At 40.4% G+C, this 17,711-nt stretch overlaps 1 protein-coding gene across 1 annotated transcript in view; it reads left to right on the forward strand.

Annotated features, from left to right (window-relative positions):
* Nucleotides 1-17,711, forward strand: part of TMTC2 (transmembrane O-mannosyltransferase targeting cadherins 2) — a 390,337-nt gene that overhangs the window by 139,635 nt on the left and 232,991 nt on the right. The window contains exon 2 of the mRNA XM_082665557.1: nucleotides 15,957-16,527. Coding sequence (XP_082521683.1) covers nucleotides 15,957-16,527 — 571 coding nt within the window. The remainder of the gene's footprint in view (nucleotides 1-15,956; nucleotides 16,528-17,711) is intronic.

Raw genomic sequence — 17,711 nt, forward strand, 5'->3', positions numbered from 1 at the left:
TTTGTGTGGCTGGTGTTCCCTCTCGCAAATCTACTCAAAATTTTCTTCTACTCTGCCACCTTTTCCTTTTTTTCTTTTTCCTTTTCCTCCTCTGGTTACTTAGTTTCTAATGTGTGCGATATATACATTAGTCAAAAGGGACAACAAATAAGACCCTGTTAGATTAAAAATAAAAATAGAAGTCAGTTTTCAGAAGGATCTTTTCACAAAAACTCTAATACCTATGCTTGAAGTCCCCCCTTGAGATGTGATTTAGACGCTGTCTGCTTGTCACAGAAGCAGCTTTTATTCTTCATGTGAGTTACACTGGGAAGCTGGCTTTCCTTGGGGTAAACCATCTACAGAGGGCTGCTTGGTGCAAAGTAAGTACTAAGGCTGAAGCTCAGGAAATAGGAGGGATTTAAAAATTAAATGACCTGATTCAAGAAATGTACAATAGTGACTTCTCAGTAGAGTTTAAAAATTCAATTAATTTTCATCAAAGTTGAACTCTAGAAGTGGAAAAACTATAAAGAATAGTTTGGCATGATTTTAATAGTCTGTTTTCGAAGTTGGTATTTAAAGACTATAAGGCTTTTTGGTCAAGAGAAAAGTCAATATATACAGGACGCTCCATGGTGAAATCCTTTCTATTCCAGACAGCTTTCTAGTATGTTACACTAATTCAGCATCATTTAGACCTTTTTGTCAGTGCCGTGAGTTGCAAAATAAATGGTGTTGGCCGAAGGGAATTGACTAAAACGCAGTTTGCTGCTTTATTGTACATTATTATTCTTCAAGTATAACACAAGTTTTTAAAACAAGTTTGATTGGTTTTGTGTGTGTGTTTAACTGTAAGTGAAATGGGGGCAAGGGCCTCCCCCGTGCAGAAACTTCATGACTGGAGACATTGGAGTTGCAGAAGTAACACTTGAACACTAGTCCAAAGATCTGATTTTTTTCCCTAATTCTGCCCCTTCCTCACTGTGTGATCTTGGATGAGAGTCTTTAGTTTCTTCACTAAAAAGATGGGAAAAGCATTTGTGACATCACGTGATGCATATAAAAATACATTGAAAACTAGAAAGCTCTATACATATGTTAAGTCATGTTGGTTCTTACGTAAACTTCCTCATCATTCGTCTCACCTCCTTCAGCCACTTTGGGGATCTAGAGAGAATCACAAGCTAAGACAGGCTGGTGCAACCAGTATTGACTTTATTGTGGTGGCAGCACGGATGTCACGATGTCCACACACTTGACAACCATGGCTTTGTTTCCTCTGTTATTGCATCACTCTCCTAATATCATTTCCACCCTCAAAACTACTAATGCACTGTAATCAATGTAAAAACAGTGTTAGTCCCAGAGTAGCTGTGTGTGAGCATAATGTAGATAATGAAACTCTGGTTTGGTTTGAAAGTTAGGCTTTTGGTGGAGTGTACTTCCTACCATGATGATCATTTTCATGCATGTGGAGCCCATTAAGCGGTGTTGGAGCTGGATTCACAGTTTAATGCGCTAACACTGCATCTGTTTCTACCCTGATGATAACACCTGGATCAGTTTAAAACTGATGTAGAAGTTTAAGATGCGGTGTAGTTAATTTTTAAAACAACTGTTGATCTTTATACGTGTGAACCCCATGGTCTTTTACATTCCAGATGAATTCACTGCCGTTTGAATTGATACCTGTGTGTGCTTTCAGAATGGGAAATAAAAAACACAACCCTTCCCCTCTAGGAGCTTTATTTGCACTTAAATTCTGAGAGGTGACAATGATGAGATTATTATTTTTCTCCTTTTTTGAGGGGGATGGAGAGGAAGATGCCTTTATGTTGTCCTCCTGTAACCTATTTCAAATGTTCATCCAAAATTAATAGGTGGTGGATGATTTTCCTTTCTGCTTTGTCAAATGCATGCATACAGATAGTCTAAGACATTGATGATGCCATGAGTAAGTCACTGATTCCTCCTGAGAGCCCTGAAATGCACAGGTATTAAAAATTAAAGTAAGGTGATTCTGTTGCTGAGACTACATGCCTTATCTCTGTGACTGGCTAAAAGCAGAGTGCCAGTTCACTGGAGCTTTGAAAAATGACTTTTCCCAATGACCTATTGCCTTTTAAAGACAGCAGAGTTTGGAGTTCCTTTTTAAAGTGGTAAATGCCCTTGGAGGGTTGTAGTACAGTTATATTCCCATTAGAAAGATTGAACTTCTCTCCAGGATGCCCTCAAAAAAGAAACCATTAGAAGGGAGGACTGATATAGCATTTGGGGCTGCCTATTCTGTTATCCTCCCCGAGGCAGCTTTTAATGTTAGTTTTTCAATGTGAAAATCCATGTGCTCTGAGTGGAGTGACCATGACAGAGTGTGTGACATTGCTTTTTTTTCACAAGGTGATTATATTTCTGATCTTAAACTTTTCTAGATTGTCTTCCAGGCCATCACAAATTACAGCCAATTTACTGCCCACCTGCCTAAGATTGGCTTATATGAAGAATATAAGGGAGACTTTTTCAAATACTATGTTGACTTTTACTTTTTGTTAGCAAAGATATAAATGGTTTAAGATATATTGTCCTGCTTTTTAGAAGTTGCTATCTTTGAAAACAATGATGTGTGTGAGTGTGTGTGTGTGTGTGTGTGTGTTTGTGAGTGATTAGAAATGCCTGGAGTAATCCTTTTCCTGCTTTGTGCAAGAAAAAATAGGCCTTGGGAAGCTAAAAAAAAGAAAATTTGCGGATCACATTATAGTTTTATTAGAATTGGTGATCTTTCTGTCCAAAAGAAATACCCAAGCCTAGCTTCTTTGATGATATATAACTGTTGTCCTTCCTATGAGGCTGCTTCCCAGAATATCCTCATTAGGCTGTGCACTATGACATATGTCCCGTGACTCTTTTTCTTTCTGTTACGCTTTTTGGTCCCCTCACTTAACCTTACTGTCATCCATTCTTCCAGACGAGTTAGACCGCTGTGACCATCATTCTTGCGCTCTTAGTTTGGCTAATGGGCTTAACTTATGATGAATACAGGCACAATTTCAGGTGGCTGTGGTGGGGAAGGAGGAACAAAGGACCTGAAGAATATGCTAAGAGAAAAGATAAGCGATACTGAATGCTAGATGGAGTGCTATGTTGTGGAGTGTATGCTATGGGGTCCAGGAAGGCAAGGGAGGTGATTCATTGTGGTAACAGTCATTTCCGAATCAACTACTATGTGTCAGGAGTTAACCTCCTTATCTTATTTAATTATTATTTTATCTTCACCAGGAACAGCAGTTTATAGATGAGAACACTGAATCATACAGTTAGTATATTCAAGAGGAAGAATTTGAATTGAGATTTGGCTGACTAAAGTGTGTGCGTGTGTGCGTTTTATACTGAACATTGATTTTAGGAGTTGCTTCAGATAAAAGATGTAGATTATTTTTTTACAGACTGGAGTGAAAAATTAGATCCGTTATGCTTAGATTCCTCTGATTAAATAGTCTCCCATTCTTACACTTAGGTTCTTCTTGTTCGCTTCATTACTTGTGAATTTAATTAGCATGGATACTTATGAGTTGAAAAGAATTTTCTTTTATTGGCCATGGACAGGGTGACAGAAACTATGCTTAGTGAAGGTTTTGGGATGTCTAATCTTGTGGAGGATTTAGCAGTCTTAAATACAGAGGACTAAAACAGACCCTTCTCATATCCAATTCTTCCAAGTTTGAGGATTCGGGTACCATCAAAAGGGTAAAATATAATACCACGCTTAAGAGTCTTAAAGGGACATGTTGGTGCTTCATAATTTGTCTGTTTATAACAAAAGCTCTGAGAGAGCTAACAGTTTCATTATTCAGCGTAAGTATTTTGAATGCCTACCGTTAATGATTTATTTAAAGGGCCACAGCAGAAAGTGTCGGGGCTTCCTGAAGTTTGATTTATTTCTTGATCATTAGTTTGGTCAATGAATGACATCTATATTAGAAAGTACTGTATTTTGGAATGCCAATAAATTTTAATGGTGGGGTTAATATCTTTCTCTCCTCCTTCTGGGATGAAATATCTCTTGTCTTCCATGTCAAATTAGAGGCTTGCTGGTGGTTTGTGGACCAAATGTTTGGGTACTTTGTGTAGGCTCATCTGTGTTAGTTTTAAATTAGAGTGTTTTTCCCCTTGCCTATCTGTTTTTCATCAGGGCTCGTATATTCTTGTGTCCAAAAAGACTCTCTGATTTAGCTGTGAGGCTGATTTTATTGTAGGGATGCCTGTGTATCCTGTCATCACAGGCAACCCTGGTGAAACTTCCCATGTTGTGTGTGTGTGTTGCTGCAGTATGTTTAAAGTCTGATCTTTCTCAGATGTATGTGTGTGTGTATAACTTTTATGGCTGAAAAGGGATGCAGGCAGCAAAATTTCTGACAGAATATGTTTTCTATTATATTTTGTAATATGAAATTATAGGTTCGTTTTTGGCTTTCATAAAGCTGCCTTTTTCACCCGTCACTGGGAGACAAGTAACACCTTCCTTTGACTCACGTTTTCCAAGACTCCTTAGTGTTAAAAGAAGACTTTCTTTTTGAAATGCAGAAATTAAAAGAATATGGCACAAAAACATTTTTTATAGCTTTATTGAGTCTTGAGGGCAGATATATGGATTCCAGACAAAATGCAATAATAGACTAGGATTTTACTTTCAAATCATCTTACAAACACTTCTCGTGGGAGATTTATTGTCCATGTGGAGGAACAGGGCTGCTTTGAAGGTTAAATGGAGTAGTTTGGAGAACAGTGTTCAAGGTCTTTCTCTGCCCCTTTATTTTTTTTTTAATAAATTTATTTATATTTATTTATTTTTGGCTGCATTGGGTCTTCGTTGCTGTGCGTGGGCTTTCCTTAGTTGTGGCGAGTAGGGGCTGCTCTTTGTTGCGGTGCACGGACTTCTCATTGTGGTGGCTTCTCTTGTTGCAGAGCACGGGCTCTAGGCACGTGGGCTTCAGTAGTTGTGGCACGTGGGCTCAGTAGTTGTGGCTCACGGGCTCTAGAGTGCAGGCTCAGTAGTTGTGGTGCATGGGCTTAGTTGCTCCGTAGCATGTGGGATCTTCCCGGACCAGGGATCGAACCCATGTCCCTGCATTGTCAGGTAGATTCTTAACCACTGCACCACCAGGGAAGTCCCTCTGCCTCTTATTAAGTATGTGCTCTTCTTTAACTAACTTAAGCCATCCAGCGTAGTTTTCTATTTTATAGCAGTATTGTGAGGATAATATGAGATAACGTGTGTGTGCTTTGTAAGCTTTGTGATCTCAGTGTAATATGAAGTAGCACTTGTGTTTTATTACGTGTGTTTAGTTAGAGTTAATGCCCCATTGGCATGATCAGGATTTTTTTTCCCCTCTGGTAAAGCATGTAGACAAATCCTGGCAGAACTAAGAATAAGATACCTCTTAAAGTCCTATTTATACTCACAAAGCAGTTCAACCCCTGTCATCAAAAACAGAGTACCAGGGCTTCCCTGGTGGCGCAGTGGTTGAGGGTCCACCTGCCGATGCGGGGGACACGGGTTCGTGCCCCGGTCCGGGAGGATCCCACATGCCGCGGAGCGGCTGGGCCTGTGAGCCATGGCCTCTGAGCCTGCGTGTCTGGAGCCTGTGCTCCGCAGCGGGGGAGGCCACAACAGTGAGAGGCCCGCGTACCGCAAAAAAAAAAAAAAAAATCAGAGTACCAGACATAGTATTGGACAAATATAGCTTTTGTGTGAAATCTAGTTTCTCTGTAACTCTGAAGGATAAACAGGAGAGTGTATGTAATTATGTACAATGGTCGCTATGGTATAGTAGGGTGTATTTGTTTCTTAGGACAACCATAACAAAATACCACAGACTGGGTGGCTTAAACAATAGAAATTTATTTTCTCACAGTTCTGGAGGGTGAAAGTCCCGGATCAAGGTGTAAGCAGGTTTGGTTTCCCCTGAGGCCTCTTCTTGGCTTGCAGATGGCCACCTTCTCATTGGTCCGCACATGTTTTTTTTTCCCTTGCACGTGTGCCTCTTGTGTCTCTTTGTGTGTCCAAATTTCCTCTTCTTATGAGGACACCAGTTAGATTGCATTAGGGCCCAGCCTAAAGGCCTCATTTTAACTTCATTACCTCTTGAAAGCTCCAATTTCCAAATACAGTCACGTTCTGAGGCACTTAGAGATTCAACATAGGGCTTTTAAGGGGACACAATTCAGCCTGTAACATAGGGAGGGCAGTAGACAAGGAACTGAAGTTTGGATTCCAGGGTGGGCGGCTCTGATCTGTACCGATGCAGTTGTCTCATGCAGGACTCCTAACTTGTCACGTCTACATCTGCTTACGGGGCGGTGACAAGGATTCAAGACAGTCGTGCACATGAGCACATTTGGTGAAATATAAAAGCATGATACAAATGCAAGGTTGTATTGTATCATGGATACCTGTGAGGGATACATTGGCAACATGTGGAAAATTTTAAGTAGAAAAGACAAAGGATCATTGCAAATATTTGGCTAAAGAAACCTCTTGGCTAGTCTGTTTGGCTGAAGGAGAGGCGTGAATAAAGAAAGGTGATTTGGTTAAGACTTAACTCAGAGAAGACAGGAGTTAGGCTTACAGATAAGCCCAACATCTGGATGATGTGGGTGAATATCTTCCCATCTCCCAGTGGAGCCTGTTTTCTTAAAGCCTGTTAGTTTCTTGGTTTAAAAAATTTCCCCCTACCTTCCATGGTCTGGCAGTGAGAACTCTTAGTGGGTTTCCAAGCAGTTTCATAGCCAGAAGGCACTTTTCCTATTTACCTTAAGTGAAGATTCTATGACACCGCCTCAAGGATGTGATTTTTTTTTGTTTTTTAAGGTAATACTTGAGTAGTTGGGAAAACTTCCATGTACTTCAGGATATCTGTTCTGAAATTTGTACAGCATGTTTACATACATAGGCAAGTATTTTAATTGAAAAAGTGTATTCTCAGCTTGCCATGCCTACCTATTTAGAAGGCATTTGTGTTCTTAAGCACAAAGCACATCATCTTTTATTCTGTAAAAACACATAGAACAAGACCATGCACAAAATAGGTGTTCTTAGAATCTCATGGTTACACCTGTGCTCTTGTTCTTGGACTCTGGTGTCCAATAGAGCCCAGTCATATTTGAAAGCTACAACCTCATATTCATTTCTCATCTTAAAAAAAGCAGATATTTGTAATATTTTAAAAATAGAATTATAAGGAACCAGTCATACTTTAAAACATATCACTAGTGCTCAAGACCCCATTGTAAGGGAAACCTAGTATGAAATGTAAGAAAACCAAAATTTTTTAATCACCTTTTTATAGAACTATGAATTCATGAAAACCTGTGAAACTGATTGAAATTCATAAATTATATACAGCAGTGTACTAAAGTGGTTCATAAACTTGGAGTTTATGGAGTGAAAAACTTTGGGGAGTGAAAAAGCTTCATAGTACCTCTTCCAGTGGTTACTAATTTCAAGTCTGGAAAACTAGGAATAAAGATATTTTCATTAAGCTTTTAAGTTGAGACTGATTCAATTTAGTACAGCTTGAAGGAGATGAATTGTAAGTATAATATTTGATGTTAGGGTGGCATGATGTGGATATAGTGAACAAATACTTGTGTGGAAAACATTAATATTGTTTTTCATCATGCAGATTGCAAGGCAGTGAAAGATATTTCAAGTTGTTAAGAAGCTAATATTAAGGTAGAGGATTATTTTAATCAGTGAAATTAAATGCTTGGAGTATGGTTTTTGTGATTATCTCATGCTGTTAGTTTTTGCTTTAATCTTGTCAAATGCTTTTCATATTAATACTTAAAAAAACATTTTTAGTAACAGAAGTTTTAATTGTATAATTTTTTTAAAATAATTTTTAATTTTTTTCATTTTTTTTGGCCACACCGTGTGGCATGTGGGATCTTAATTCCCCCACTGGGTACCGAACCCATGCCCCCTGCAGCAGAAGTGTGGAGTCCTAACCACTGGATGGCCAGGGAATTCCCAGAAGTTTTAATTTTAAATCATCAGCTTTCTTTTAAATGGATTATTAATTTGTTCTCAGGGTTACTTAAAGTTTTTTCTTGACCATTTCCTGTAGAAACTCTGAAAATGGCAGCATTGATTTAATTGAGGAACTAAAGACACTTCTTTAGCCAAGGTTCATCCTTTTCATTTTCTCCCACTAAGACAAGAAGAGTGTCTGGGCAAACTCTAGACTTGGGAAGCTCTAGAGAGTGAGTCCGAATCTCCAGCAGCTTAGTTCAGCTTAGTTCAGCTGCAGCTGGGGCCATATTTAATCAGAAAGCTTAGTTTTCTTTGTTTGGGGGTGGGGGGAACTGGAGCGGTTGCTGTGTCAGATGTAGCTCATAAAGTTCCTTTATTGCTTACAGGAAAGCTCCTAAAGGGATGGAAGAGGAGTCCACTAAGAATATTCCTTTAGTTACAAGGCTGAGCATTCTCAGACTTACCTTCTCACAAAGCGAGCAGTTACTCGGGGGCCCTGTTCCTTGGAAGTCTGACAGCAGGCTCTTTATTACTCCTTTGGCCTCTTTTCATTAAACATCTAGACAGTGACAATCACATTTTTTAAAAAGTGCCAGTTGCTTAGGAAGTCATCATCTCTGCCGTTGAAGGGTTTACAATTTAGTAGGAGGAGATCAAGATGGAAATAAGTTTAGGAATGTGTTACATGTGTAATGATAATTTCATGCCTAAAGTATAGTGCCTTCCATTTCTGCAGGGACCAAGAAAGCGAACACCGAAGTTTATTTGCCCTACCTGACATTCCCCTGTGAATCCGAAATGCATTGCTTCTTGCCAGACTAAGACAGGCTGTAAGATGTTACAATATATCTCTCATTTCCCTACCCTGGTAGCTAAGTATTTGCATATTTACTGGAGCTTTCTAAATATAATGGCTTATCCCTAAAGAGAGACTCTAATGGAGGGATTATAGGTTAAGTGGGAAATGTGTGCCAAAGACATTTGGGTAAGCCAATTAACCTGATGGTTTTTCTCAGTTAATTATCATTGAGTGAACAGAGTTTAGTGCCCAGAGTGAGTGAACTACTTTTAGATGCAAGTGATAATTCCCTATATACTTAAAACAATGTAGAATTTTTCTAAAAGGTGAGTGCAGCTTATCAATACCAATCATTTCTAGTTAGAATTCAGTTCTTCAAATATATATTGAATGCCTACTATGTGCAAGGCTCCAAAAGATAAATAAGATACTGTTCTGTGTCTTAGGAGTTAACAGTGCATTGCGGAGATAAAGCAAGTCCTAACAAGCTGAATCGGACCTGAAGACCATTGCAGAGCTTGATGTGTAGCCACATTGCTCTCCATCCCATGAAGGACAATAGTCCAAGACAGAGTAATGCCAGTGATTCCTGCCACTCCATCCCTCAAACTTCACTCCAGCCAAACCAATCTATTGCATTTTTTTCAGGTCCCAAGCTCACCACCTTCTTCTCTCCTGCCTCATGGTCCTTGAAAATATTGCCCATCAGTCTGGCAACATCCTAACTCCGTTACTCTTTTGCTTAACCCCTTCCGTGTATGTAGACATGCTTTCCTCCAGGAAGCTCTTGACCCGTCGACTGTCGGAAGTCTGTTCTGTTCTCCCAAGGCAATCAGGATTTCGTGTTAGAGAGGTATTTATTATACTGCAGTGAAATTGCCTCTACACATCTTTGCCTCTTCTACTAGGCTGTTTCTCGAAGTCAGTGGATCTGTTTTACTCACCATTCTATCTGCAGTGCCCTTTATAGTGTCTAGCCCATCACGGAATGAATGAATAAATGAGTGAGTGAATAATTTTCTTAAGACAGAATCAATCCATTTTGTTGAGTTGTGATTTTCAATAGGGTAGAGAAGAGGGACTGTTAAAATGCCCTGATTTCAATGCATATATTTCCTCCTACTCCTTCTGAAATGTCTTCCACCTCTCATCCCATGTAAGATCCCTGATGATGGTAGTAAGAAGTCGATGGTATTTTTTCTTTTTTTTTTTCTTTTTGCGTTACGCGGGCCTGTCACTGTTGTGGCCTCTCCCGTTGCGGAGCACAGGCTCTGGACGCACAGGCTCAGCGGCCATGGCTCACGGGCCCAGCCGCTCCACGGCATGTGGGATCCTCACGGACTGGGGCACGAACCCATGTCCCCTGCCCCGGCAGGCGGACTCTCAACCACTGCGCCACCAGGGAAGCCCGAAGTCAGTGTTATTAATGGGAATGTGTCAATGCGCAATGTTAAAATCGAGCCTATTTGCAACAATAACTAGGAGAGATTTTAGGGGAGACTGGGGCATCACAAACGAGCATTGGCAGTTGAAGTGTATCTGGACAGATGTAAACTGGTCAAAGAACAGCAATCCAGGCAGAGGAAGGAAAAAAATGATCTGAGCGAAGGCCTAGAAGCTGGGAAGTTCGGTTGACATTAGGATGCATATAGAGGAGTAATGGGAGATTGGCCTAGAAGTCATAATGGGGTTGGCTGTGAATGCTGGGCTGGGAAGGGTGTTTATTTTGGTAAGAAATAGGATGTGATGAGGGATTCTTGTGAAGCAGAGTGATGGTGTTAGGGTTATACTTCAGGAGTTATATTTCAGGAAGTTTCTCTATCCACAGCATGTATAATAGATCAAAAGGGGAATGAAAGCAGGCAGGGATGACTAGTTCAGTTTTACAAATATTTGTTATGTGCCTCATATGTATTGGGCATTGAAGAAAATATACTCTTTCCATGAGGGGACTTTGAGCCTAATGAAAGAAACAGAATAATAAACAGGCGCTTTTAGTAAGCCTGCTAAGCAATAGGGGTAGGAAATGATGGAAGCCTGAATGGGGGCGGGGAAGGAGAAAAGAGAAGTTAGAGGTGAATTTAAGGGAAACTTGCGAGTTGGATTTTTCTCTGAGATCCTGACTGGCGTCAACATATCCTTAACCAATTTAAAAGTAGATGTAGGAGCAAAGAGAGAAGGACCCCTCATGCACAACCGCGGTGTCAGTGGTGGAAGAATGATGGTGCTTCATGAGGGGCTTGTATGAAAAAGGAGGTGGTGTGTAAGGAAAATTATTTGGATTCAGTCTTATTCAGCTGAAGATACTGAAAGGGCAACTAACAATATTGCTTGATAGTTACAGAGTGCTGTTTTATTTAGCAGTCTTCTGGTTGCACATCTCAGAATAACAGTTCAAACTAGTGTATTGGCTTATTGGCTTATTTAGTTATTGGCTTATTTAGCGGTGTTAGCTTCAGGCACGACGGGATCCAGCTGCACTAAGAATTGCCTCTGTCTCCTTGATCTGGGTTTTTTGTGTTGGCTTCATTCTTAGGCTCTGTCTTCAGGGAATCCTGTAGTAGCCCTAGGATTTCATCTCATTCTTAAAATAAGATGTCCTTTCCCAGTAGATTGTTGGAGCTGTTTTGACTCCAACTGACCTGGCTGGCTGCTAAGTCAGTTCTTGTGGCCAGAAATGAGGATGGGGGGATATAGTACGCTAACTGGCCAAATCAAATGATAACCTTTCATCAGGAGGTGGGGATGACAGCGTCACTCTATGCACATGGACTGAGGGTGGATGTGGCCTGTTCTCAGAAGGAAGAACAGGACACTGTTAACTAAGAAGAAGGGGTCTGGAAAAACCAGTCCATGACACCAGGCTAAGTAATTTTTCAAACATTTTAAGTTAACATTGCCTCATTTGATCTTCAACACAACAATCTGTGAGAAGCGTTCTTATCTACCAACTGTAGGTAAAGGAGCTGTGCTTTAGAGAGGTTAACTGGCCAAAGGTAAGACTCTGGTGTTAGTAGAGGAACCGGGATTGCATCATTCAGGTATGGCTGTCACCTGGGGCAGTACAAGTGTAGGCTTGTGAGCAATACTCAGGCTGGAAGCGTCGATGGAGAAAGCATCTCTTGAGTTGCAGGTGTCAAAGATGATGACCACAGAGGTGGAAAGTGTAGAGAGAGGGGAGGTCAGGAGACAGAACCGAGAGAAACATCCACATTTGGGAGAAAAATCTGAAAGAGATGCTAGCCAAGGAGAGTTGGAAAGAAGTCAAAAAAGATAGGAGGGGAATGGGAAGAGTAATGTGTTAAAAGACCCCAGGTACGACTTCATAAATGTTTATTATTTTGTGCTGAGAGTGTCATAAAAGCTTAAAGGAATTTTAAGTGAAATAGGACCGTGGTACATAGATTTTTGAAGGCTATATATATATGAAGAAAGAGTACTGATTTTGCATTGATGGCTAGCACTAGTTGTTTGGTGTTAATGGTGGTAATACTAATAATGACGGCAGCTATCATGTGTTACATATATTACATATAACAATGTGCTTTTTGCTTACTAACTCGTTTCCTCCTCAAAATGGTCCTATAAGGCAAGTACAGTTATTACCCTTATTTTGCAGGTGAAAAAACTGAGGTACAGAGAGATGGAGTAACTCCGGTCCAGTTGGCTCCAGACTCAGTTTTCTTAACCACTGCATTTCACTGCCCTTTCTGGGCATAGATTGGCGTGCTTGGGTAGCACTGAAGCAGGGCAGGTTAACAAAGGCCATGCTCTTTCTTCTTTCTCCTGTGGAACAAATTTCAACCCATCACCTAAAAGAAAAAAAAAATTTTTTTAAATATAGAGTTTGGCCTTTACTTACTTTTTAGTAGAACAATTTGAAAGTACTTGGGAAGAGCGTGCCATTTGATGTTTGGAGAATCTAAGCATCGTTCCTCCTCTGAAGGACTGATGGCCATCATTTTTGTGGGTGCTCATGACTGAAAAGGTCAACGGACAGGAAAAACAGTACTGAGAGAAACCCACACAAGGACAGTTGGGATGGCAGCGTCATATCATTCATCCATTTTACGTTTTACAATAGCGTTGGCCTTTGTCAACATTTTTTAAAGGAAAAATCATAATGCAGCAAAAAGCCACAAATGAACAGAACTGAAAACAGATTAAGACCTCCTTGAAAGCTTGAGAGACTGGATCTTTTTGCTTCAAAAGACAGTCTCTTGGGCCTGTGTTCCCTGGAGAATTCTGCCTACAATTGTTTCTTTTCCACACCTGCTGCTTCAATGTTCTTCACCTTTCCTGGAGTGGAAAATTTCCCAATTCCTTAGTGTCTTTCTGAATTTTCAATACCCACTCACAGAAGTAACATTAGAAATTATATCAGCATGACATTTTGTTTCGAGTTAAGCCTTTTCATTGAGAAGTAACAGGTTCCCCTCTTTCAGTTTTGGACTTGCATAAGAAAACGCAAATAGAGGAGTATCTATTATGTTGAGTGTTGAGCGACTACCTTTACTTCTCATTTTGCTGGCAGATTATTCAGATTCCATTAAATCCCTTTTGGTGTGTATCTTTCTTAATATGATGTGAAGGATGCGTAATGCATCCCTTATCACTGACTTGCATGTGTGACATGACTTATGTACTAAAGCCCAGTGCAATTTCGTCTTATTTCTTGTTCTTTTGCTGTAACATTTATTGAGTAAATAAAAACCTGGCTAATAATAAGATAATGCCCATCAGAGAATTTTATCAGACCGAAGTCTCCCTTAGTGCAGTGTATTTTGAACATGGGTGGGATGTTCCTTTGCTCTTCTATTATTTTATTGACACTGTTTGCCTTTAATTCTTTTCTACAGTGTAAATTTAGGGCTGTGCCGCATCAAAGGTTTTTCTCACAATGAAATTATGAGATTTGTTAGTTTTGTTCTTTGTTTTGAAATTCTTGTTTTACGAGAGTTAAACGCATGGTATATCTTGTTGTTGCTGCAGATTACTAGATTTATTGCTACGGATATAAGAAATTCTGGCAGCTTTGAACAGATTTTTAAACATGTGCTTCTTTTTTTTTTTTCCTTTCCCTCAAAAAGTCTTTACAGAGTTAGTTATGGAGCTGAACTAATAGCATGTAGAAAACCTGGTTTAGGGAACATGCGTCTCCATTCTATAAGGATCTGCCACTGAAAGGGTGAAGTATTGTCCTAAACAAAATGTGCTTTTCAGCTTTTCTCGCTAAATTAGCCAAGCCTTATCCCACAGTGCTTTGCTGTTGAACTTTCTGCTGCCCTGACTTTGATAGTATGAACGTTTCTGCATTGATGTTAGAGAAATGCACATCAATATCTAAGTTAATGTTCAGTGGAGGCCAGTTGGCTTTTCATTCTCAATGGCTTGAAATCAGCTCTAACAACACTGGCAGTTTGGCAGTTTTTCATATTTCTTTAAAATTTTAATTATAACCCATCAAGTCTTAAGCAATTACTTCTGGGGTAGACTCTTGATGAATGTCATAACAGGGTGTTTTAGTTTAATGGATCCAGACTAACATCTGTTTCTAATATTTTAAAAGCCAATTTATATGGAAATTCATTTATACACAGTCAATACACGGAGCCTTGTAAAAATCAAAATCAAAATGGAAAATCAAACCACTGTGATATAGTAGGTCTTCTGTTAACAAAGGATTTCACTGATGAGTAGATTCAGCTGTGCTAACACCCAAACTATTGCAGCTTAAACAAGATAGCAATTTCTTTCTCATACTCAGGTAGTTTGCCAAGGGCTGGTATGGCCTACCATGACAGGGACTCAGTTTCCTTCAGTCTTATTGCTCTGTTGGCATGACTTCTATTCCTAAGGACACCTTGTGAGTCACGATGGCTGCTGGAACTCCAGCTATTACATCTGTGCTCCAGCAGGAAGGGGGTAGGGGTAGGAGAGGGAAGGATACTAAGCTTTTTCCTTTTAAGGATACTTTTTTCTAGTAGTGCATAGCACTCTGCTTATATTCCACTGACCAAATATTAGTCAGTGGCCAAATACTAGTCACAGGACCATATTTAGCAGCAAGGGAAGATAGGAAATGATCATTTTTTGTCCAGAAGACATGTACCCAGCTAAAAACTAAAGTATGGGAAAATGGAGAACATAGACACTGGAGAACTGTCTGTAACATTGAGTACTTTTTAAAACCTGATTTTGACAGACTTTCTGCCTTTTATTGAGCATCTAGAAAAGTCAGCTCGTTTTCATAAGTAGATAATATATACAGAAGGACTAGCATAGTGTTTGGCAGAGTAGATAACCAACTACTATTAATGTATGTTGATGTCTGTTTTCATTCCAGCCCCCAGATGCACCTAATTTCAGAGGTTGTGGGTCGAACTGAATTTTATAAGGGGCTTTTTGTAGATTAGAATACAGTCTTTGTAGAATAATAATAGCAGCAGCTCACAGGGCCAAGGTGTTCTTTGCACTAGGTCTCCAGAACACTCATGTATCTGCAAAGCAGTGTTCTTTGCTTTTTTAGACAGTAGATAAATGAACAATTACAAGGGTTAGAAGCTTGTGGAAGCTCGGGCTCCTCCCCAGACCTACTGAATTAGAACCTTTACATGCCTGATAATGAGATCCCCAGGTGATCTGCATGTATGGGAAGCATTACTCTGGGCACAGATGTTCTACCTAAAATTTATTTCTGCTGGGGGGGCAGCTAGTCCTTGCTATAAGCGTATCCCCTGCACCAGTATCACCCGAGACTTTCTAGCCAACACGGGGCAATTGTTTGGCAACTGATTTATTGAACCTTAAGAGTTAAGCCTTTAACTCTGCATTTATTCTTCAAAGGTATTTGCATTCAAACAAGGAGGAAAGCTTTTGAGGGAGAGAAGTACAACCTTAATTGCGGATCTAGTAAGCCATTAAGGGGAGGATCTGAATTCAATCTACTTGGAAAGCCGGCTCCAAGGCTCGTTTGCATTAATCACGTATACCTGGAATCCCATCATAAAGCCACGTGATGACAAAGCCACGTGATGACAAGGCTACAAAGGAAGGCAGTGTTTTAGCAGTATGTTTTAGCAGTGTATTTCCTTCTTTCTTTCTGTATTTTACATTAGATTTCTGTTTCGACATTTTATTTTTTAGCCGTGCTATCAAGACTAATCAGGACCTTCTCCCAGAAACCCCATGGACCCACATTTTCTACAATGATTTTTGGGGGACGCTGCTAACCCACAGCGGCAGCCACAAGTCCTACCGGCCACTCTGCACTCTTTCCTTCCGCCTGAACCATGCCATCGGAGGGCTGAATCCCTGGAGCTACCATCTTGTCAACGTGCTCCTGCATGCGGCGGTCACTGGTCTCTTCACGAGCTTCTCCAAGATCCTGCTTGGGGATGGATACTGGACCTTCATGGCTGGCTTGATGTTTGCCTCTCACCCCATCCACACGGAGGCGGTGGCAGGAATCGTGGGCCGGGCCGATGTGGGGGCCAGTCTCTTCTTCCTCCTCTCCTTGCTCTGCTACATGAAACACTGTTCTACAAGGGGCGCCTCGGCCAGGACCTGGGGCTGGTTCCTGGGGACAGGACTGTGCGCCGGATGCAGCATGCTGTGGAAGGAACAAGGAGTGACGGTCCTGGCAGTTTCAGCCATTTATGACGTCTTTGTCTTTCACAGGCTGAAAATGAAACAGATCTTACCCACCATTTACAAAGTAAGTGATTGTTGGTGCTTGAGCATTGGATTACTGAGTCCTCTCCTTGCTTGGTCCCTTTTCCCCATTTAAAAAGCAAATGTGTTCCTCTTCAAAGAGAATTTAAAGTAAGTTACTTTTTGATCTTCGGGAGGTGGAAGTGTCCTCTCTGACCTTTCCCTACTAACTGGGTGTCAGTCATGGATGATTTTATTTCTCAGGTTTCTTATTTTCATGATTTCCAAGGGGCTAGAAGGACAATTCTGCCTTGTAAAGAATATGCATCTTTATTATTTATTTAGTTTTACTCCTCGATTTCAGCCCAAATTCCCTGTAATCCAATAAATTGCCTCTAAAATGTGTTTGAAAAAAATAACACAGCTGATCATAGAGCTAGATGCTCGACTCTGTCAAGAGGAAATCCTCTGCTATTTGTTAATATTACTTTTCCTGAGCTGACTTTGGAAAACAACCCTCTCTGCAGTGCACTGGGAACTCACATTCTTAAATCATGAGTCATATTCACCTTTCCCTGATGTAGTATATAAGAACCGAAGAGTCAAAACAGAAAGTGGTTATTGTAAGTTTTGCCCTGAGGCCAATTAAGACCTTTGCTTCAGGGCTTAATATGTGTTCTTCTGTATTCCCTTAGTGGTTGCAAAATGCAATGTCGTCTGAAGGTCACGGAAGCACTTTCGGATCCCACGTACTTAAAGAGAACTGAGCAGTTTTCTGCTGGTGTGTTTGGGTGGACCAGCACCTCTTGAGAAACTGCCTCCTTCCCATCTCCCCATCCTCCCTCTCTGGCAATAAACTCACCCTTGCTTTAACTTAAGTATAAAGGCGGAACTTTGCCAGTGTTTGCAGACCTCAGCCATTTTCTAAATCATGGACCACAGCCAGCTCCTCCATCCTTTTGGACACTCTTAAGCAAGGAATTACGGTTTAGGATACTGACCCTGAGAAAGCTGTCAAGTTTTCTAGTTTTTACCACTTTTTTCTCTCAGTTATTAATTTTACTTAAAATTCAATTGGGAAGAAATTGAAATAAAGAACAAAATTGAGGGAAATGGAAACATTTATTTATTTTATTTTTGAAATATATTTTTAATTTTTGGCTGCGTTGGGTCTTCGTTGCTGTGCGCAGGCTTTCTCTAGTTGTGGCGAGCGGTGGCTACTCTTTGTTGTGGTACATGGGCTTCTCA

This window comes from Grampus griseus, assembly GCF_964374135.1.
Source record: "Grampus griseus genome assembly, chromosome: 11".
NCBI classification, from domain to species: domain Eukaryota; kingdom Metazoa; phylum Chordata; class Mammalia; order Artiodactyla; family Delphinidae; genus Grampus; species Grampus griseus.